The 24,622-nt window shown below is 41.3% G+C and overlaps 1 protein-coding gene across 1 annotated transcript in view; it reads right to left on the minus strand.

The window, feature by feature from the left end:
• The window catches only part of ADGRV1 (adhesion G protein-coupled receptor V1), a 786,618-nt gene that overhangs the window by 487,442 nt on the left and 274,554 nt on the right, over window positions 1–24,622 (minus strand). Inside the window, exons 48-53 of the mRNA XM_033919809.1 lie at window positions 21,343–21,450; window positions 19,125–19,377; window positions 18,535–18,678; window positions 9,024–9,246; window positions 5,768–5,972; window positions 1,085–1,231 (exon numbers count right to left, since the gene is read on the minus strand). Coding sequence (XP_033775700.1) covers window positions 1,085–1,231; window positions 5,768–5,972; window positions 9,024–9,246; window positions 18,535–18,678; window positions 19,125–19,377; window positions 21,343–21,450 — 1,080 coding nt within the window. The remainder of the gene's footprint in view (window positions 1–1,084; window positions 1,232–5,767; window positions 5,973–9,023; window positions 9,247–18,534; window positions 18,679–19,124; window positions 19,378–21,342; window positions 21,451–24,622) is intronic.

Genomic DNA, 24,622 nt, shown 5'->3' on the forward strand with positions numbered 1-24,622 from the left:
GTCCGCATCTGGAGTACTGCGTCCAATATTGGTCGCTGTACCTTAAGAAGGATATGGCGTTACTCGAGAAGGTTCAGAGGAGAGCGACACGTCTGAAAAAAGGGATGGAAAACCTTTCATATGCTGAGAGACTGGAGAAACTGGGTCTCTTTTCCCTGGAGAAGAGGAGACTTAGAGGGGATATGATAGAGAATTACAAGATCATGAAGGGCATAGAGCAGGGGTGTCCAATGTCGGTCCTCGAGGGCCGCAATCCAGTCAGGTTTTCAAGATTTCCCCAATGAATATGCATGAGATCTATTAGCATACAATGAAAGCAGTGCATGCAAATAGACCTCATGAATATTCATTGGGGAAATCCTGAAAATCCGACTGGACTGCGGCCCTCGAGGACCGACATTGGACACCCCTGGCATAGAGAGAATAGAGAGGGACAGATTCTTCAAACTTTCAAAAAATAAAAGAACAAGAGGGCATTTGGAAAAGTTGAAAGGGGACAGATTCAAAACAAATGCTAGGAAGTTCTTCTTTACCCAACGTGTGGTGGACACCTGGAATGCGCTTCAAGATGACGTAATAGGGCAGAGTACGGTACTGGGGTTTAAGAAAGGATTGGACAATTTCCTGCTGGAAAAGGGGATAGAGGGGTATAGATAGAAGATTACTGCACAGGTCCTGCACCTGTTGGGCCGCCGCGCGAGCGGACTGCTGGGCACAATGGACCTCAGGTCTGACCCAGCGGAGGCATTGCTTATGCTCTTATGCTTATTATGTTAAATGACCTGGAAAGGATGGTTCGGGGGAGTTAACAATCATTAACCTTATTTATTGCAATCCCAGGAAAAGGAGCAGAAGGATAAAAAATTAATTATGAGGAGCATAAAACTGGAGAATGGCTAGGGTGACTAGTGTACATCACTTATGCTGGGAGTCAACATTGTCAACAAACTCATCTTTAAAAAAGAAGTAGTAACTGTAAATCAAGCCTCTTTCAACAAAAAATAAGAAAGAAAGAACTATAGAGGTGGATTTTAACCTGTACTACGTTTGGAAACATTTTATAATTTATTTTGTCATGCCATACCAGTCCAGAGGTAGGAAACACATCACTTGTACTCCCATTGGCTATCCACTCCACCATAATGCGGCCATATGTTCCTTTTAAACGTTCAATACTAAAAGTAACTAAATTGTCTTCATCCATTTCCTCAACTTGTTTCAATAAAGAACCCTAAAAAAGATAATATACAATAAGACATGAATAAGAAATATATTTATAAATACATCCCAGTCAGGGCTCTCTGTGAACCACGTCTCTGTGACTGCCACTAAATCAAATATGACAATGAGAAACAATATTATTTTACCACATACAGCATGGAGGAATTGCATCAATATATTTACTCATTTCATAATTTTATAATACGTGCCATTTGAAATTTACCATAAGCCCACTCATGGCTCTCTTCTTTTTTCAAACTAATAAAAGGATGTGTGCTGTCAATTAGCATATGCACTTTTACTGCAGTCACAGGTAAGGAGAGGTACTATCATTTTCAATGCAAAGCAGTGAAGAAATAGCCTAATAGTTAAAGCAACAGGCTAAGAACCAGCAAAGCCAGACTCAAATCCCACTGCAGCTTCTGCTGATCTTAGGCACGTCACTTTACCCTCCACTACCTCAGGTAAAAACTTACCCCCTTTTTTACTAAGGTATGCTAACCGATCAGTGCACACTAATCAAATTAGTGCATGCTAAATGCTAACGCGTCCATAGACTAATACGCATGCATTAGTGACACTATTTTTCATTTATACTTTATTTTCTCATCATATTATGAATTTTCTTTAACCTTAACTATTGTTTTTTAATTCAGCCTTTATTATGTTCTATCTCCTTCATTTAAATTCTCTCCAAAATTCTATTGTCCAACGGTTCTCCCCTTTTACATCTATTCCTTTTTTCTCCTCTCTTACACTACCAAAGTACTATTCAGATTAATGCTGTCTAGTTAAAATGTTTAAACCTTAATCTTCTTCTTAATTTTTCACTTCTATAACAACCTTCAGGTGCTTTAGTTAGATTGTGAGCCTTCGGGACAGAAAGGGAACTTATTAAGCATCTTTCTTACTTCTTATTTTAATTTTAAATGTATATTTTCTTAAAACCGCTTAGAACCTAACGGATGTAGCGGTATACAAGAAATAAATTACATTACATTACATTAGTGCACCTTAGTAAAAGAAGGTCTTAGTTTAACAGCCCTTCTAGAAAGGAAAAACATATAAGGGTTAATATTCAAAAGAGTTTAACCAGGAGGGACCCAATATGGTCATGGTTTGGCACTTTTTCCCCTTCCTCAAGAGTCCTTCTTAAAAATACCCATAAAATTTATTCATTTGGGATAAAAGAATTTAAATAATGCTCAGATTGCCAAAATCCTGAGAAAGGCATAAAGTGTCAAAACACAGACCATGTTGGGTCCCTCCTTAATCACACTACACTCCGTTTGGGATTGTTTAAACCTTCTGCTGAATACATATTTGATCATCCAGATCCTTTGTTTCACTTTGGTTTTGTTTGCCTTTTGCATTTTTGTGTGACATTTTGATCTTTTTTTTATCTTCCTGGTTGAGCAAGCTGGCATCAGATATGCAATGGCAATTAACCAGTTAATGCTACTGAATATAACCACTAACAAACCATTCCCTAACCAGCTAGGTTAGGGGTGGACCGGGAACAGAACTATGGCAGAGTGAATACTTAGCCAATGAGCAGTGATTTTTGGTCCTCTAACCAGTTAAATAACTACAGACAGCAAAATAGCTGTCCAAACTTTATCTGGTGAGTTAACCAGATACCAGTCTGAATTTTGACTAGTGCCTGGTTAATTTTCAGATCAGCAATCATTCCCGGATATTCAGTGCCAGGAGCTATGCATGCCCCATCATCATTGTCATGACACACAAGAGATTCTACCCAAAAAACCCCAGCCTATATAGCATCCAAGCTACGCCTATACACCCCTAACTGTCCCCTCTGCTCCAAAACAGAACAAAGACTCGGCATTCCCGTAGGGAGATCCCTCCGAATGAGTACAGCATACAAAAGATCCTACAGCCATTTCCTACCTCAGCTATGGAACCAACTACCCACACAGATCAAGTCGCTAGACTCACTAATGACCTTCCGCAGAGCAGTAAAGACTTTCCTCTTCCGCCAATTGGGCCATTAAAAACTGCCTCCTCAATATACTTCTCCTAGTACGCTTCACTATGACCAGTCTGGTCTCTAGATTAAGCTCTATTATTGTCTACTGTAACCTATTTGTCGTCATGACTAGTCTCTTTTCAAACGATTCTGAATGTTTTCTTGTAACCCGTTCTGAGCTTCTGGGAGAACGGGATAGAAATCAAAATAAATAAATAAATAAATAAATAACTAGGTTTACTTCAGCCCACAGCCAGAATTTATTTATTGGGATTCATTAATCACATTTTTCATGAAGATATTCACACAAAGTGATTTATAATACACTGAATAGTAATAAGGTACTCTTAAGTATTTTCCCTTTCTGTCCCAGCAGGCTCCCAATCTAATGGCCCTTTTTATCAAGCTGCGCTAGAGTATTTTTGCGCAGACCGGTGCAGGGTACATGCTCCAATGCTCATAGAATTCCTATGAGCGTCACAGCACTTACCTTGCCAGCCCAGCCTAAAAACCATTAGTGTAGCTTGATAAAAGTATTTTTTTTTGGGGGGGGAGGTAGTAAACAGTGGTATCTGGGGTAATGGAGGGATTAACTCCCCCTTTAACTAAACTGCAATAGAGGTTTCTACCAGGGCCAGGAGCGCTGATGCTCAAAGAATTCTTATGAGCATCATAGTAGCATTGGAGCATTTAGGCCCTAATTCTCCAAAAGTGCGTCCCGATTTTAGGCAGCTGTAGACGTCCTACAGCTGTCTAATCAGCCAATCGGGATGCACGTTTTTTTAAAAAAAATGCTCCCCAGGCAGGCCTGAAGGCGCCTCCGGGAGCCTAGGGAGACCCGCAAGATGCCTAAGCTCGCCTACAGGCCTTAGGTGAACTTAGGCGGACCTACGCGTCTCCCTAGTAGAGGAAGAGACGCTTAAAATGTAGGCCAGCAAAATGCTGGTCTACATTGTAAGTAGACGCGGCCGCTATACTGATCGCGGCAAGGGATCTCCCTGCTGCAATAAAGTATAGCGGCCGCGGCCGCCTGTCCCATCACCGACAGGAGGATGCCTAACTCCTCCTGTCGGAACCCCGAACCTCGGAACCCCCTCCCCCCCAAACTCGTAATTGCCGACAGGAGGATGCCCAACTCCTCCTGTCGGAACCCCGGAACCCCTTCCCTCCCCAAACTCGTAATCGCCAACAGGAGGATGCCCAACTCCTCCTGTCGGAACCCCGGAACCCCCTCCCCCCCAAACTCATAATCGCCAACAGGAGGATGCCCAACTCCTCCTGCCGGAAAGCCCAACGACCCCCCGCCCCAACTAATCTCCCTCCCCCAACTAACCTTTCAATGTTGGTCAGCTGGACGGGTCTTGCTGCCGTCCAGCCGACGGGTCTGCCTCGTGGAAATGAGACGGCACGCCCCTTCCCGGCCCATCCCCGCTAAATCTAAGGCCTGATTGGCCCAGGCTGTAGAAGCCTGGACCAATCAGGCCTTAGGCATAGCGGGTCCGCCCATCCCCACTAATCCTAAGGCCTGATTGGCCAAGGTGCCTAGATTTAGCGGGGATGGGCCGGGAAGGGGCGTGCCGTCTCATTTCCACGAGGCAGACCCATCGGCTGGACGGCAGCAAGACCCGTCCAGCTGACCAACATTGAAAGGTTAGTTGGGGGAGGGAGATTAGTTGGGGCGGGGGGTCGTTGGGCTTTCCGGCAGGAGGAGTTGGGCATCCTCCTGTCGGCGATTACGAGTTTGGGGGGGGGAGGGGGTTCCGGGGTTCCGACAGGAGGAGTTGGGCATCCTCCTGTCGGCGATTACGAGTTTGGGAGGTGGGGGGTCCGGGGTTCCGACAGGAGGAGTTGGGCATCCTCCTGTCGGCAATTACGAGTTTGGGGGGGAGGGGGCTCGGGGTTCCGACAGGAGGAGTTAGGCATTCTCCTGTCGGTGATGGGACAGGCGGCCGCAACAACCGCGACCGCTATACATATTGCAGCAGGGAGATCCCTTGCTGCCATAAGTATAGCGGCCGCGTCTAATTTAACCCGATTCTCTAAAGACGCCGGTTACAGAATCGGCGTTTAGTATAGGCCGATTCTGAATAGGACGCCTCTCCCGGGCGGCCTGCCTGGGGAGCATTTTTTTAAAAAAAACGTGCATCCCGATTGGCTGATTAGACAGCTGTAGGACGTCTACAGCTGCCTAAAATCGGGACGCACTTTTGGAGAATCAGGGCCTTAGTGCCCTGGGACATAGTAGATACTGCAGCTTAGTAAAAGAGGGCCTAAGTGATTTGTCCAGAGTCACAAGGAGCAGGCTGGGATCAAACTCACAACCTCAGGGTGCCTAGGTAGCAGTCCTAACCCCTAGGCCACACCTTCACTCCAGCTTATTACCCCCTTACTGATATGAGCTGAATATTGACCCTATACTGTAACTTGCTTTGAACTATTACTGAAAAAGATTTGAGAAAAATACCCCCTCCATAAAGCAACCTCGTAAGCCAAATCATTATTTGTAATGATTTTCCCTGATATTATTTTGCAAAATATGCCTTTGCAAATTCTTACCAGAGCAAACGCAATAACGCCATAAGGATCATCATTAGATGGGATAATTATTATGACATTTCCATTAGCACCAATTTCTGCCCCTCCTTTGGGATTTTTCAGCATTACTCTGAAAGATTCTTCTTCCTCTGGGATTAAATCATCAAGAATATTGATGGCTAACACAGCTTCACGGTCTCCAGGTTCAAATTTCAGTTCACCTGAACTAGTTATTACAAGCAAAATTAAAATGGTTATAATACATCATTTTATTTTATTTGCAGGTTTTTAGATTATATTATCCTAATAACAAGATAGTTTATTTTACCATACCCCATCACATATTCAAACAACACAGGGTCGATATTTAAAGTGATTTAACCAGCCAGAAAAGTCTCCTGCTAGTTAAATCACCTGTTTGAGACTTACTGCTAATTTTCAGGGACAATTAACTGGTTAGTGCCTCTGAAAATAACTGATTAGCGCTAAACTGAAAACCAGCTATTTTTGAGGCATTCTGAGGGCGAAGTTGGTGCCAATATTCAGCACTTTACTGGCCAGCTAACCACATAAACAGGATTGCATATCAGTCAGTCATAATCTTATGTGGCAACCTATAGCCAGTTAAATGCTGAATACGGAACTTAACCAGCTATGCATTAGCTGGCTCTAGAAATCTGGAAATTCAATGCTGGTGCCTTGACATGACTGGCATTGAATTTCTGGGTTTAATGCCACCTTTATCAGCAGAATCTAGTTGAAAGGAGAAATAAAACAGTCAAATGGGCAAGTGGTTTTGAAAACCTAAAAAACTAAATATGAAACATTATAAGACTTGAAACAAATAACAAATGATTGTTCCATTTCATTTTCTGCCTTCTGACATGCAGGTCACCATTTATCCTATATACCTTGACCAGTTAGCCAAGCTGGTTGTTTTGGACTCCTACTCTCTCATTTCTGTAGGTTTCAACTCCTTTTTCTATCTTAATCTCTCTCCTATTTTTTAAGCTCTCCTCCCCTCACCTATTCACCCAACTACTTCTGCGTAGATTCATAAATCAACCACTAAGTCCCCCTTTTCTTTTCTCATTGATTTTATCTTGTATTCTTCCACAACCCTCCCTATTGTAAAATTTAACTTCCATGCAAATGACTTCTCTCTTTTGCTTCAAAGCCCTTTTGCCTGTCTTATTTCTTCTCTCATCTAGAATCAGTTGAGAAAGGTGGTCTCTTCTTATAACACTATATTTTCTTATGGTTTTTGTAGTCTCACTCCTTCCATTCCCCATCATGTATTGAGAAGTCAGAAGCAGAGAGGTTAATTGGAGAATAATCCATTAGAAATGGCTTAAACTATAGTAGATTTATATCAGTCACTACCTCTAGGGAATGGTTAAGAGCTCAGGATAGGCCTTTATTCAGCATATGTACATCATAAAGTTTGAATAATCAACCTAAATATCTGAAAACAGAATTGGTGAACTTTACTAAAAGTATGAAAATTTCTCCTGTTGATATTCTAAAGCAATATTGTTCATGTGGTCTCAAGATTTTACTTAAGACTTAAGACTATTCCCTCCCCTACTGCTCTAAAAGATGTAAATGCTCAGACCTCAGTAGAAAAAGGGAACATCTAGGTTCTCTGGATACCTTGCATTTGGTAGAGAGATCTAGGGGTGAAGGGAAGTATTACACTGGTTTTCTACAGCAAAATCTAGTTGTCCAGAAGCCATTGTAGAATAGGCTCTTAGGCCCTGATTCTATAAATGGTGTCTAAAACTTAGGCGACGAGTAATGTGGCGCTTAAGAACATAAAAACATAAGAATAGCTCTACTGGGTCAGACATCTAACCAAGTATCCCGTCTTCACAGAAGCCAATCCAAGTCACAAGTATCTGACATAAACCCAAATAGTAGCAGCATTCCATGATACTGATGCAGGGCAAGCAGTGGCTTCCCCCATGTCTGTTTCAACAACAGACTATGGACTTTTCCTCCAGGAAATTGTCCAAACCTTTTTTTTTAAACCAGCTACATCAATTGCTCTTACCACATTCTCTGGCAATGCGTTCTAGAGCTTAACTATTCTCTAAGTGAAAAATATTTTAAAGTATTACTCTGTAACTTCATTGAGTGTCCCCTTGTCTTTGTAAATCTTAATGCAGTAAAAAAAAAAATAATAATCCGATCCACTCGTACCTGTTCTACACCACTCAGGATTCTATTAAAGTTAGGCACACTTTATAGAATCATACCTAAATTGGGCTTAGGTGTCAATAGGCGTCCTAACCTTAGGTGCACCCTATTTATGCCAGGGTTTTCTTGGCCTAAATGAGTGTGCCTAAGTCCAAAACAGGTGCCTACATGAAAAACACACCCATGATCTATCCCCTAACCACGCCTGTTTTCTTGTAGATGTCTTGGACTAGGTGTCTGCCTCAAAGAGGTAGGTGTCTACCATCCAATTAAGTGCAATTATGTGATAACTGTTTATTATTGGCACCAGTTTAGCCTTTTAATTAATTAAGTTAGGCAACTAGATCGGCTAGACATGCCAATTCTAGGTGCCTATGTTTAGGCATCATTTACATAATCTGGGCCTTATTGCATGTCCCTGTGCACATTTAGGGCTTCTGTTAGCAAAGACTTGCTATGTTTCAGATATCGCCTAAACTAAGCTCCACAGGAACCTACGTTTGTTTGTTTTTTTAACATCATTTTTATTAAAGAGTCAACAAGAGAAACAGGCATGACACAATGAAGTTATATACAAACAGAACAACAGTGAAAAAATACAATAGCCATCATCAACATCACATACTATGTCAGTAATACAAAGAACAAAGAAGAAGAGAAAAAGGTGCTCGGCACCCCTCACCAAAACTATACCAAAAAGAGAACAAATGCAGAGTCATAAGAGTGTAGGCTCGCTGAACAGAGCAGGCTTCCCAAGCAGAAAAGAAAGAAAAGAGAAGAGAGTCACAAGGCTCAAACCTTCCTCTCAGGACGATCCAGCTGCAGGGACATCCTGCTTCCCGTATATATGTTTGTACAATTTTCTAATAGCCATTTTTCCAAATCTAGAATACTTTATAAAATTACCATCTCAATGTCTTGTGTTCACAGTCATATAGTTTAAAAAGTGGTTTTGTAAACAAACGAGAATGATAAATACTTAAGAGATGCTTGCGCATCAGAGGTTTAAAAGAACCTCAAAGAACAAAATCAAAGAAAGGTGTAATTCAGGGAATACTGGAACCAGATGTGAATCTACCTGGGTATGAAGTCAGAATGGTTGGACACAGCAGTAAGTTCATATATCTGTGCACTGGCCTCTCCAGAAAGAACAATCAAACTCTTGGTTGCATTCAGTGACCTTACAACAGAAGCAGCAAGATGATTTGCAGGAGGGGCCTCCAGAAGCAGAGAAAATTGGTTCATTGCTGAGTTCCATGAGTATAATGCAGATGCATTTTTACCGCCAAGTAGAATATGAACTGACATTGATTTAATTTAGAAAAAGGGGAAAAGAAAAGATATATATGCTTTTATGAAATCTATATTTCCAGTAATCAGAAGAAGATGCAAAAGAAATATACCTTCATCACTGAAATACAGCAAGTAAAAATACTTAAACATAGTCAACATCAATCTTAAGCTCACATCAAGGGAAAAGAAGGACAAAAAGATATATTTAGCCTCATCCCTTCCAAGTTTCCAAGTTTATTTATTCTTTTTTTATACTGCCTATGAATGGAAGCTGTCTAAGTGGTTTTTACAGCTAGGTACTTGAACATTTTTTCCCTATTTGTCTTTGTGGGCTCACAATTTGATTGGCATACCTGAGGCAATGGAGGACTGGGTGGCTTGCCCAGGGTCACAGAGAGCAGTGCTGGGCTTCCACTACCAATTATGGAACAGTTCTCCCCATATAGAATCTAAGATCTTCCTATTTCTAGACATGACCACACAGGGAAGTCCCAGCCAACATTCAGCATATTCAAATAAGAAGTTTTTCTTTTTCATAACTATATTGTGAATGTCTTCAAATAAATTTCTGCCCCCTTCTTCTGCCATATTAAAGAGATGCATCATTCTCGAAGTGAGGGGAGGGCATCTTAGTATTATGATTTTAGATAACTTAACCAGAACTGTCTAAGAAGATGACTTAAGCACTCTCAGCATAAAGAACCCTTTCCTCTGCATTACCTCACTTTTCCACATTTTCTAGGGGATTCTATAAATGGCACCTAAAATTTGGCACTAATTCCGCACCCAGTTTTTGCTGCAGAAACACATTCTAATGGATGCAAGGCACCAAAATGGGGATGTCTACTCCCTCTGACCAGTAGGCCCACCTCTTCAGAATGGTGGGCCTTCCCCTTCCCGGTGCATCCCATGGGAATGGCTTTAAGTATCTGGCCAATCAGAGTCATAGGCCACTCCCAGTGCATCCCAGAATGCACTGAAAAGGAGGACTAAGACTCCAGTTGGCCCAGGTGCCATAATCCCCTCCAATTGGAGGTGCCTGTGTCAATCAGGGCTTTAGGACCCTCCTCGGTGCATTGTGAGATCATCAAGGTGCATTGTGAGATCATTGTGAGATCATCAAGGTGCACCTGCAAGGTTGAATGCTCAATTAAAAGATGTGCTAGGTGTTGAACTCACAACCTCTGCAAGATCTGCACAGGATTTTAACACATTGAGGTACATCAGCTTGACTTCACTGCCCTGTCATATCCTAGCTTACTGAACTGCCTATGTATTATCTGCTTAGGAATGATATCACAGTCACCACAAAGAAAGCATTTCTAGCTCACCACGGTAATGTACCTCCTCTATCCTCTCCAGCTCACTGGTTCAAATCCCACTTTCATTAATTTTAACAGCTTCCGATTAGCTCTCATAAGAGAATCTAGATGGTGGACTTTGCCATTTTTCATTAGCACATTTCCTTTTGCAGGCACATTTATTTTCACCTTCACATGGCTAGGACATCCTAAGCTGTCATGGTAGGAAACTTCTCCCCTGATAGAAAGAAGCCATTTGTGGCTCACCAAGTTAAGGCACCTTATCCATCTTCTCAAGTTCACCAGTTCAAATTCCACTCATTTTAACAGATTCCTAACAACTTCCTATTAGCTCTCATAGGAGTATACATAGTGGACTTTGCTGTTTTTCATCAGCACTACGCAGTTTGCAGGCAAACTTATTTTGATCTTGCCATGGCTAGGATATCCTAAGCTCTCATGGTAAGAAAAACCTAACTCAAAGGAAGTGGCTTTGGCTCAACAGTTAATGGCACCTCTTCCATCCTCTGAAGGTCAAATCCAAACGATGTTTGGATATCCCAAAACATGTTCAATTTTTGGGTGACAATCTGCCATCTAGGTGCATCTTGATGATCTCACAATAAGGTCAACATTGTGCAGCAGATAAGAACATAAGAACATAAGCAGTGCCTCCGCCGGGTCAGACCGTAGGTCCATCCAGCCCAGCAGTCCGCTCCCGCGGCGGCCCTAACAGGTCACGACCTGTCTGAATCACTAGAAGGGGCCCCCTTGCCACCTTGGTTTCCCATTGAGTCCTATCTTCTCATCGAAGTCCTAACCCTCCGGTCTTGCACATGCACGTCCTGGTTGGGTTTCTATACTTATTTCCTGGTTAGCTTTCTATACCTTTGTTACATCCCAGCACCTCTCTCAGTATCCCACGATCCCTTTATCCCTAAGGAATCCGTCCAATCCCTGTTTGAATCCCTGTACCGTACTCTGCCTGATCACTTCCTCCGGTAGCGCATTCCAGGTGTCCACGACCCTTTGGGTGAAAAAAAAACTTCCTTGCCTTTGTTTTGAACCTATCTCCCTTCAGTTTCTCCGAATGCCCCCTCGTACCTGTTTTCCCTTTCAGCCTGAAGAATCTGTCCCTATCCACCCTCTCTATGCCCCTCATGATCCTGAAGGTCTCTATCATATCTCCCCTGAGCCTCCTTTTTTCCAGAGAGAAGAGCCCCAGCCTATCCAACCTCTCGGCGTATGGGCAGTGTTCCAGCCCTCTTACCAGTTTCGTTGCTCTTTTTTGGACTCTCTCAAGTACTGCCATGTCCTTCTTGAGGTACGGCGACCAATATTGAACGCAGTATTCCAGATGTGGACGCACCATCGCTCGATACAATGGCATGATGACTTCCCGCGTCCTGGTTGTTATGCCCCTCTTTATGATGCCCAGCATCCTGTTGGCTTTTTTCGAGGCTGCTGCGCACTGCGCAGATGGCTTCATTGATGCATCCACCAGCACACCCAAGTCTCTCTCTAGACTGCTGTCTCCCAGCAATCTCCCCCCCAATTTGTAGTTGAACAACGGGTTCTTTTTCCCTATATGCATGACCTTGCATTTTTCCACGTTAAAGCGCATTTGCCATTTGTTTGCCCAGTCTTCCAGCTTGTCCAGGTCCCTTGGCAGGTCCTCACACTCCTCCCTGGATCTAACTCTGCCGCACAGTTTGGTATCGTCTGCAAATTTTATAACCTCGCACTTTGCCTCCTTTTCCAGGTCATTGATAAATATATTGAAGAGTAACGGCCCCAGCACCGATCCCTGTGGCACCGCTCGTGACTCCCCGCCAGTCAGAGTATTGTCCCTTTACTTCGACCCTCTGCAGTCTACCCGACAACCAGTGCTCGATCCATCTGTGCACATCCCCTCCCACCCCGTGGTTCCACAGCTTCCTAAGCAGCCTTTCATGTGGCACCTTGTCGAAAGCCTTTTGAAAATCGAGGTAAATGATGTCTATGGGTTCCCCATTGTCCATCCGACTGCTTATTCCCTCAAAGAAGTACAAAAGGTTCGTTAAGCATGACCTTCCCTTACAGAATCCGTGCTGGCTTGTTCTCAGTAGGCCATTTCTCTCGATGTGCTCGCAAATACCATCCTTGATCATAGCTTCCACCATCTTCCCTATAATTGAAGTCAGGCTCACCGGCCTATAGTTCCCGGGGTCACCCCTCGATCCCTTCTTGAAGATAGGTGTGACATTCGCCAGTTTCCAGTCCTCTGGTACCTCACCAGTTTTCAAGGATAGGTTGCAAACATGCTGGATTGTGCCCGCTATTTCTTGTTTTAGTTCCTTCAGAACCCTTGGGTGGATCCCGTCTGGGCCCGGCGATTTGCCGCATTTTAACCTGTCTATCTGTTTGAGGACATCCTCCTTACTTACCTCTATGTGTTCCAATTTTTCAGCCTGTTCCCCACTTATGAGCTCCTCTGAATCCGGTATGTTAGATGTGTCTTCTCTCGTGAAAACCGACGAGATACATTCATTTGTTCTCAACTATAAGCCATTGTGGTAGGAATGTATTTATTTTTATGCAATATGAGCACAGGGCAACAGGTATAAGAGGTTACTAAAACTTCAGAGGGCTTGGACAAGTGTTGAAGGAAGGCACATGTTTTGAGATGTATCCTAGAGACATTAATATTGGTAAATTTAGCATGGCTTTAGAATTAGGGTGTGGTTTCATGCCTGAGGAGTGTGTGTTGGTGTGGGGGAGGGGGTTTAGGATGAGAGAACAGGTTTCTTTAGACATCTGAGAATTGCTGCAGATCATTTTAAAGCTCAACCCAAATATGTTTAAGCAAAGGAATGGCCACAGAACGCCCAAACAGTTTGAAGGTATTCTGGTAGAAAAATGAATATTACATTTTTGCTAACCGTACTCAAGACTTGAACCCTTGATGTTTGGAAGATAAAAAGCAGTGCTTTGAAGCACAGAGCTACAGAGGGAATTCATTTTAGAATTTGGCAACAGCAGCCTCTACAGACTAAGCAGATGACAAATTGCTTCTTGTCAAAGCTTTGAGAATTGAAGGAAATGATTAAAAGTCAATACAAGTGTGTTTGCCCAAACCACACCCAAAGCACGACCAATCAGTTTGAAGGTTTCCGGCGGGAAGTCCTAATGGTGCCTATGACATCAGACGCTACTTAGGCATGCTTAGTATAAGAAGGTCCAAAAGAGCAGAGTTTTCTCTTTTAGGACTCCCATTCTGTGTTATTGCTTATGCTGATTTCTGAGACTTTGCTTTCCTGATTATCTTTTAACTTTTTATTTCCTCTATCTGCCACAACTCTCTCCATTTCACAGAACCATAAGCAGCTATAGTAATTTGCAATTGATGTCTATCTAACATTTTTCATCTTTCCAGGTGAATATGCTGCACCTATGCAAGGAATTCCTTGCTAGCAGCTCATATACCATATCCAGCTGAGAATGATATATTGCTAGCTACTTAGGTGTCTTTTTGCAAAAAAGCTCAGGCAGAACTGATTTCTTCTTTTGGACTCCCATTCTGTGTTATTGCTTATGGCGATTCTCCTTTAACTTTTTGTCCCCCTGATATCTGCCACAACTCTCTCCATTCCAAAGGGCCATTAGCAGGTCTGTGAAATAGTGATGATAAAAATTGGTTCCAGGTGTGTTTGCTGAAAAAACACCCATGCTGTTTTAAACTTTGGTGCCAGGAAAATGGATATGCAAGTTACATGAATAAGTGTTAACCATACCCGAGAGTGGAACCTATGATGTTGGGAAGATGGAAGCAGTGCTTTTTACTCATAGAGCTAAAGGTAATTCTTTTTAGAGTCATATAGAGGCAGCTCAAAAGACTAATCAGTTTTGATGGTAATTGTTATTATACAAAGGATTAAGATGCAGCTGCCTCTTCTTTTTAGGAGTCCAACAGTGTTTGTGCTTCTGTTCATTCTAGGTGTTATTTTCAGACTGTGCTGTGATATATTCTCCCTCAACTTCTACTTTATACTTTTGCCTCAGATGTCTTTCTAACATTTTCCCCCTTTTCTCCTGATTTCAGGTCCCCGGAGTGGCTAATAACTCCCCTTGTGTTTCCCAGAGGCCAGAGTGGGAATGTTAAAACTGGGTTCAGCACACCAGCTTGCACATGGGCAAAGAGTTATTGCCAGCAGCTCAAATACCAAAACAGAAAGAATAGGTGAGAAGGATGTATTGCAACCTTAGCTTGCTTACGCTAGTAACCTTTACTTGACTGCCTACTATCTGCACTGTAATAACTATACCTCTTCCCTGAATAGCCCTTGTGATGAATTAAATACATTGTCACAATTCTAACATGTTTCACACTTTTTTTTCCTTCACAAGGGTGTACTTCTTGATGATTTTCTAAGAGAACAGCATATTGGTGAGTTTAAGGCTTTTTACAAAGGTGCGTTAAATCAACGCATGCGCTAACTGCTAACACGTCCATAGGATAACATACATGCGTTAACATATAGCACATGCTAAGGGCACCCTAAAGGGCAACATGTTTAGCGCGTTCTAAATGTTAATGTGTGCATGTTATCCTATGGACACGGTAGCAGTTAGCACATGCGTTGATTTAGCGCACCTTTGTAAAAGAGAGCCTAAAACTCACCAATATACTCTTAATTTGTCTCAATCCATCTTCCTTTTCCTACAACCTACCTTCTCCTACCAGAAGAAGATTAAGGGACCTTAACAATTCAACCACAGTTGGACCTAGGCGTGGCTTATTCTGCAAACCTGTCATCCATTTCATCAAACTGCAGTTGCATGATGTTACACTTGCATGCTGCTTTCCTGGACTGTGCAATGATTCTAGATTGGAGTGTCTAGGAAGTTACATGACATTCTACAATAAAAATCTTAAACCATTTTTGACCTTGTGCTTATTTATAAAAGGAAGGCCAGGGCCCATTCAGATACAATAGTATGATAACCCTAACACTGTGTGATATGAGGACAACATCATTGAGTAGCATCTGGGCATTAGTGTTTCCTTAATAAGCACCACTTTAAATTCAGCTACTTCGTCCCATTGACCTTTGTCTTATCTAGTGTTCCATGAAGCCCAGGCGGCAAAGGAGAGAAGTGAGGTGCCCTTAGGGGGTGGCAAACAGGTAGCTGTGTTATGTTTCGTGGGGGGGGGGCATGCCTGCAATATTTGAGAAAATGGCATTATATGAGAGCTGGAGAGGATGAACAAGGTGCAACAAGGTGCCTTAACTTGGTGAGACAAAAATGGTTCTTTCAGTCAGGGGAGAAGTTTCCTACCCTGACAGCTTAGGATATGCTTAACTGCAGCCATTACAGCATGCTTCTAGCGCTCTGCTATGGCGCCATCGCTATAGCCATAATGACACCTATACGGAACAGTATAATAAAACCTGAATTGTTATTATTTTATGGCTCATTGTCTAGCACAGCGGTTAGAATGAAGGTTAGCGTGTGAGCCTGGTGGGGGTTCAACTTCCTCATAAACTTCAGCTGACCCAATACTCATTTTAATAAAAATTACAAGCTATAGACCAATCAAATATAATTTTCATCTCAAACAGCACAATATTAGCAATACTAGAAGCAAGAAATTCCAAAAGTTGAGTTTGCAATTGATATAAACAGCTGCATTTGACTCCATGTCACATTTATTCAACTATACTTTTGGGACAATGAAAGCAGTGCTTTAAACCATTGAGCTAACAGTCTTTTATCTCAGCTAGCTGTGATATGATAGCTAAGCAGATCCCTTAGCAGATCACTAAGCTATGATATGACAGGGGAGTCAGAGAACCTGGAGCAGAAGGTGGTGTAGCTCAATGTGTAAAAGCTCTGTGCTGATCTTGCAGAGGTTGTGAGTTCAACTCCTAGCCTATCTTTTAATGGTGGCATTGTAACTTGCAGGTGCACCTTGATGATCTCGCAATGAAGTCAGCATTGTGCAACTGCATACCTCCATTTGCAATGAACTAGAAGCCACATTCAGGTCTGTTATGTGTTTTATTCTGTTTTTAAGCTTTGCCAAATGAAGTTATGGGCTTTCTTTGCTTTGAAGAATGAGCTGATTGAAGCAATGTTTATTGGAGCAATGTTTAGTGAGAAAGAAAGTGTTATTTGGAGTAAGAAACCTAAAGCTGTGATTTTCATGTGCTGTAATTAACTAATAACATTGCTTCTTTAGCCAAGAAATGAGTAAGTTTTAAATTCAATATGCTTATATGGATGTGTCCTGTTCATGTGGTGGCTGAATCACAGAATAAAATCCCTGAACTGTATTTAGAAGATCACTTTGGAAACGTCCAAAATCTGCCTAAATCCCATTCAGAGAAACGTCTCTCTGATGCCCAAACAAAGCTCAAGGGGTGTCCAACAGGGCTGCCTAAATAGCATCTATCTGACTAACGTCTTTCTGAAGCTCAAACCATGTCTATCTAAAGCCCAAACAACGCTCAAACAGCTATTCTTTATACTGCTTGAGGAGCTAATTTTACAATTACTATGCAGCTTCCCATGTAGCACATAGGTTAAAGTTAAACCCTTCTACACTGATGTTCCCAGTTCAACTCCCAGTCAGTACCTCTCCCTGAAAATAAAATATTGTAAATATCCTTTTAAAGATGGCATAGTGTGTTACTTTTTTTTTTGTTTTTATTATGTTAAAGCTTACAATCCTGAAATAATGAAGAAAAAGAATATGACAGGGCAGTGAGATCCACCTTGTGTTGTCTCCTGGCATCTATCCCAGCAGAATTAACTGCCATAACGACGCCTATACGGAACAGTATAATAAAACCAGAATTGCTATTATTGTATGGCTCATTGTCTAGCACATCGGATTAGAATGAAGGTTAGCGTGTAAGCATGTCACATTTATTCAACCATTCTTAAGATTCACACTGATGTTCCAAGTTCAACTCCCACTAAAAATAATATATTATAAATATTCTTTTAAAGATGGTATACTGTGTTTTCATTATGTTAAAGCTTACAATCCTGAAAAAATGAAAAAGAATCAGAAAAAAAAACACATTTTTACATATAACTAAATACAATGTATGGACGTCTACCTTGCGTCTAGAAGAGAAAAAATTTTATTATTGGAGACGCGCATCCAACGCCTAAGTGACGCTGTGCGCGACATGCGCAGCAAAGACGTCTAAAGCATGCCTAAAGTTAGTCACAGTTTGCAGAATCGGGGCCTTACTGCCCAGAAACAAAAACTGTGCTACATAGCATAATTACTTGTTCAATTGATGATTCTAGTCCAAGTCCCTGATAATCATGCTTGTGTAAGGCTACTGTTTGCCTTCTCCTCCTATACACAAGAAGATCCCCAGTGGATAAGATATAATTATGGTAATTATTTCAACTGAAAATGAATTCAAGTAAAACAGTGCCCCAGTAAAGAAACCAAAGTAAATAAATTTATCCATCTGAGTTTGTAAAAGAACATCTTAGCCTGAAATAAGCACATAAGCATTGCCTCTGCCGAGTCAGACCATAGGTCCATCATGCCCAGCAGTCTGCTCCCGCAGCGGCCCCCCAGGTCAATGACCTGTAGTGACTATTACTCAAGAGCATTTTGTACTGTATAGTAACCCTCTAATTGTACCCCTGGATCCCCTTTCCCTTCAGGAACTCGTCCAATCCCTTTTTGGTCAAGTAAAATATTTATTTAATTAGTAGCCTATTTCAATTAATATTTTTTGACCAACACATTGGCCTTCATTATATAGTATATTGTTATAATGTATTTGTACACTCCAAATATCAAGGTCCTCTGCTCTAGCCCAAAGTGTGGGGCGATTGCTTCCCTTTAAATTGTCTTGGCTGTAAAGTATCATTTTATTATTCATGATAGAGGACATCTATATTATTAGGCTTTATTCACATCAGGAAATAAATTCCTGACAATACTATAAATATCAAATCCAATAGAACTGGTTGGCTTACCTAATCCAGATGAAGGTATGAATGAGTGGATTCCAGTTACGGCCCCGAAAGAAAGTGACTGAAAATGTCTGAAGAAAGACTGCCCTGCCTCCCAGAGAAAAACTTCATTTGAATTGTTAGATTCTGTAAAGGAGAAGAAAAGCACTGGATTAATCTGAGGCATACTTGAGATGAATAATTAAACGTGAACATGGCACTGGTTCACATGCCAACAGATGATGATGAGTTTTGAAGTGCAGAGTTCATAATAACACCTTTCCTCAAGCTTTTCTAATAACCTGTAATTATGTCACTCTATACTCAACATTTTAAAATATACTTTTACCACATGGACATAGGGACAGATTTAACTTTTAAAGCAAAGCGAAACAAAACAGTACAACAGAACTACAAGCCAGCTAGCTTGCCTCATTTTGAACAGTTCAATTCATGTCTAATCCTTTTACCATTTCCATATATGACAAAAGATAAATGCTGACATTATTTTTATCATTTGGACATAAGTGGTGTACACATGTTCATGTTTTCCCAGTATGTTATATGAACTTGGCTATATTCTCTTTTCATTTTCTTCTATTACAGAAGTCTACCTTTAGCAAAGATTAAATAGATGCCAGCTCCAGAAACTGAGACCTCTACCATAGTTGTTCCATTAATTGGTATCTCCTGAGGATTTTTAAAGTCATTGCCAGACCACTGATACAACATCGCGTTTTGTCTGGTGGTCAGCAGGGACACAGCCATGTAGGTAATACCTCCTCGATTGAATAGTACTGTTGCAGCAGTCTCATATGTGAGGAGTTTTTGACATAATGTAAGACTGTCATTGCTCCACCTGAAAACCTAAGAACAAATACAAAATGCATATGTTCATCTTATGATCGCGATGATATAAATAAAGAAATTGGTATTGAAAGCTGAACCAATCCCTTATTCCTCCCAATGCATGCATATCATGAATTTTCAATTTATAAATTGTGTCAGAATTGGCAGATACAAAAGGAATAAAGCACAGTTATAGGAGGCTAATCATTAATTTACAGTATAAATACTACTTGGCTGAAAATTTCAGGATGCTGAAATCAATAAAATGTACAGTAAAATATCTGATGGCTTTATAAGTATATCAGATATGTAGACTGCTTCCATAATTAAATAAAAATAAAAATTGCAGCTTCTCTACTTAATTGGCTGGCATTCACACATCTAGGTTTGTAAAACTGGATGTGTATATGCAGAAATGGAACCACTTCAACATGGAAGCTGCCACTTATTTTTTCCATATATGTACAGTGGTACCTTGGATTGCGAGCATAATTCATTCCAGAAGCATGCTCGTAATCCAAAGCACTCATATATCAAAGCAACTTTCCCCATAGCAAGTAATGGAAACTCGGATGATTCGTTCCACATCCCAAAACCTCTATAGATTAATTACTATTAGCGACACCTCCACTGCTGCCTCAGCCTCGGACCTATCTGCGCGGCTCTTCCAGTTCTCTCGAGGAGGACTCTGCCACTGTTTGCTGCCTCTCCAGGTCTCTCTCCCACAAAGGACCCCCAGTGCCCAGCCTCCTCGTTGCTCTTTTCAGAGCCCACAGTCTTCGAGCGGGGAAGAAACCCAGCTGCACATTTCAGTAGCAGATACTGAGAGCTCTGGGGTGCCGCTTATCTATCTGCTTATTTGCACCCTCGAAAAAGTGCAGCAAGTTCGTCAAGCAAGATCTTCCCTTGCTTTTGCCGTGCTGGCTGGTCCTCATCAAATTGTGTCCGTAAAGGTGATCAATGTTAATCCATGTTAATCCACTCATTAAATCTTAAAAGTTTTTCCTCACTACCCTTCCATATAATGAAAATAGCATCAATATATCTCTTCCAAGTGACTAATTGTTCACTAAATGGATGTCATACAAGAAATCTGTTTTTAAATTGAGCCATATATAAATTTGAGCATAAATCAATAACATTTATGGCCTAGCTTCCCTGAGTAGGCCTACTCTTACTATGAGAAGCTAAGTAGGGTAAGGCTAGGCTAGTATCTAGATGGGAAACAACCTGGAAACACCAGGTGCTATAGGCTGAGGTGCCCAATGGTGTGTAGCAGTAATATACACAAGCCACACACTGTACAAGAGAAGGCAATGGCAAACCACTCCTGTATTCTGCCATGAAACATCACAGGGTGGATTCCTCTCTGTGCATGTTAACATAAGTCAGTGGCATAATCCATCTATATCAGTGGTCTCAAACTCAAACCCTTTGCAGGGCCACATTTTGGATTTGTAGCTACTTGGAGGGCCTCAGAAAAAATAGCTAATGTCTTAAAGAAATTACAATTTTGCATGAGGTAAAACTCTTTATAGTTAATTTATTCCATTTCTATACCATTCTCCCAGGGGAGCTCAGAACGGTTTACATGAATTTATTCAGGTACTCAAGCATTTTTCCCTGGCTGTCCTGGTGGGCTCACAATCTATCTAATGTACCTGGGGCAATGGAGGGATTAAGTGACTTGCCCAGGATCACAAGGAGCAGCGTGGGTTTGAACCCACAATCCCAGGATGCTGAGGCTGTAGCTTTATAAATCTTTCCTTTTGGCTAAGTCTTAATAATAATATTGTCATTTATTGCTAAAGAGACATATGATCAAGAAATTTTTATTTTACTTTTGTGATTAGGATAAACACACCGAGGGCCTCAAAACAGTACCTGGCAGGCCCCATGTGGCCCCCAGGCTGCGAGTTTGAGACCACTGATCTATATACATATATAACAAAAATAATAGATCAAAGTATATGAAATTCTAACCTGCAAATTGTCTGAATTTTTTGACTGACTTGTTATGACCAAATATTCTTTGTTGTCTGCAGTAAAATGCTTTATGTTGCTGGTTTCTGGAACTGATAACATGTGCACCTGAAGAGCATGCAATAGTAGACAAACAGATGTTAATATTAATTGTTATACATTTAAAACTATAATATTTAAATGTTAATTGCCATACATTTAAGACTACTGTTGTTTGGATGAATACTGAATGTACATTTCTAGTAAAGCTGCACATTCATTAGAGCCTTAAAATTTTAGTGCAAGCTAAATCTATTGAAGGCACAGCAAGTTACGAGGATTAATGCACTTTACAAAGTTCTAGTGTACATTAAAGCATTTTTATTAAAACAAATTTGTGAAATGAACTGACAAAGGGCCTCTTTTACAAAGCTGTGTGGCAAATGTTCCAATGCCCATTCAATCCTTATGGGCGCTGGAGCATTTATCACATTGGCCTTTGTTATTGGGCTCCGCAAAAGAGGGGAAAAATGTCTGAAAACTGAGGAGAAAGTTCTAAAATGAGCTGAAAAATTAACCAGTATCTTGTGAATGATGCTGCAGCAGCTTGGGATCCAAGATAGTGTTGCTATAGGAGAGTGTATTTTGCAGGGGCTCTTATCTCCTGTATTTGTTGAAGCCTTATTGGTCTCTCCTTTTCTACTCCAGCGATGAGGCAAACTACTTTACAGGGAATTTGGGCTTCTGCTGCTTTGGATTGCCCCCCCCCCTTCCTCCTTTGTCCCAGGCTGCCATGGAAATCTCATTGGGCAGCAACATAGATAGGGCTTCTCTAAGCCCTGTTGAATGAATGATTCCGCCTCAACCAGGAAGCAGTGCAGGGGCAGAGCCAAGTGATATTGGAGCTGCTCAGATTTCAAAGCAGCTCCCTGAAGCTATTGGGGCATTTTGCTTTCTGAAAATTCTCTGAGTCAGAAGGACTGAAGGAGACAAGCAGCTGTGAGAATGCTCTTAGAGAGAAGAGTGAGTGATTTGGTCAAAGCTCAGAGACTGGTTTTCTTTGTTTCAGCTGAGGAAGTTACAGACAGACTTGCCGTAGTTGCATTAGAAACACTTTGGGATAGATTCACTAAGCTTACTGATCGTGTCCTGATCGGTTTGCGACCCCTACCCAATTCATTAACATCCTCCAGATCCGATCCGCACCCGATCTAATCTGTGCATGCAAATGAGGGGAAATGGCATGCAAAGTAGGAAGGGGCTCGATTCACTAAACAAATTCAGGCACACTGACTGGGCAGTCACTCACGTCCTTGCTGATTGTCCTGCTCTCTGCCACCCTGAAATCCCAGCCCTGCAAGCCTCAGATCAATGCTTCCTGACTCCCTGTACTCATTCTGTGCCCGGGAAAAATGCAATGAGTTTCAGAAGCCATACACAGCTAAACAAATGTGATCACTAGGGCTGAGGCAAAAAGTGCCCTGCTCTCTGCCACTCTGCTCTCTGCCGCCCTGCCTCTCTGCGAGCCCATGTTTTTAACCTGTGGTTTTAACCCATGGGTTAAAAGCAGGGCTGCACTACAGCATTGTCATTTTTGTTCCAGTCTGTTCGCCAGTCTGATCTTGGGGCTAGGTGTTCTGTTCCGTAGTCTAACTGCAAAGCATTGATTCCTTTCGGGAGCTGCAACCTTCTATGCCACCCCTTTGTTTTGACCTCACTTGTGCAGGAGACATGTTCTCAGTTATGGCACCACATTCTTGGAATCTTTTACCACAATACATCAGAGAACTAAAAGATTTAACACTGTTTAAAAAAACATTAAAAACTTTTCTTTTTAAAGACGCGTATGGATCTCATGACTGCTAAAAACTTAATGATTTTTTAACTACAATTTTAAATTTCACAAATAGCGAAGATTAACCCTTTTTTTTTGTGCTTACCCTTTATGTTCTTTCTTCTCTTCTATCAAAATTGTAACTATTCCCCATGTTAACCTCACATGTCGTGTAAGTTACCCACAAGTTTACTGTAAAGTCTTGTCTACACTAGTCTGTTTAGTTTGTTAAATTTTAACTAACCACAAATTTTTGTTTGGTTTGTAACACTAACATTTATCTGTTTTATTTTTATTAATTAATGTTATTATTATTGTACATCGCCTAGTAATCTAAATAGGCGATTTATCAAGAACGATTAAACTTGAAACTTGAGAGCAAGCACAAGCGCGGATCACATCTACAGCCAACAATGGTGGTTTGCGCATGCATTGTGATCAGTCTTCAGCGATCCATGGGATTGCTTGTGGGCATGTGTCCGATCAGGTAATTTGCATGGGAAGCCTTTAGTGTATCGGTCGCCCGGCAAGACTCGGCCACGGATCGGAACCGGATCGGAAAGGTAAGGGGGGGGTTAGTGAATCTAGCCCTTTGGGACACTGTGTAAGACATGACTCCTCTCTAAAGAAGGAAGTTAATGATCGTACTAAAGACATAACAGTTTTTTCAGAAGCAGTCACTGCTCAGGCTCAGGCTATTGACCATTGTGCTACGGATTTAGAATTCTTAAAAACTAAGATTCAGATTTTGGAAAGTTGTGAGACTGCCTCAATTAAAGAGAAACTCTATACCCAACGTAGATTGAAGTATTTGGAAAATCAAGTCATAAGGCATAATCTAAGATTTTTTAACTTTCCAAAACGATATCTTGTGGACACTTTGAAGATTCCAAGTGACTCAGTTCCACTGGCAACAAGAGAACAGTATATAGTGAACTGTAAAAATGTTGAAATGAATTTAACATCTTTCTTGGAATCTTCTTTGGAAATAGTTACACAGAGAGCAGCTATGGTAGTAACTTTTGCTTTGCAGCATGACCGCAACGATATTTTGAAACTCAATGCTTTATTTTTTGGCTTAAACATTAGAGTATTTCTTGACTTAGCGAGAGGTACACAAATGTGGTGCAAGGCCTTTTTGGAATATTGTTCTAGGGTTTTAGCCCTGGGTGCTGAATTTGTTTTACGTTTTCCTTGTGTTTGCTTTGTAACTTTTAAGGGTAATCATTTTCATTTTTTTGAGCCTAAACAATTGGATGATTTTCTTAGGGCTAGAGAGTATGTTAATGTAATTGTATAAGAACCTTATTGTCACTGTAAAGGATGGTTTGGGGGGGGTTGATTCTGAATAAATATTTTTTTTTTCTGGTTGGGCTATCCAATGGGCAACTTTTTCTTTTGGGGGGGATTGTCGTTGTTTTTATGTTTCTGTATATCTCTATGAATTGATGATATGTTATGTTTGAA

The sequence above is a fragment of the Geotrypetes seraphini genome, chromosome 1 (assembly GCF_902459505.1).
Source record: "Geotrypetes seraphini chromosome 1, aGeoSer1.1, whole genome shotgun sequence".
Taxonomy (NCBI): domain Eukaryota; kingdom Metazoa; phylum Chordata; class Amphibia; order Gymnophiona; family Dermophiidae; genus Geotrypetes; species Geotrypetes seraphini.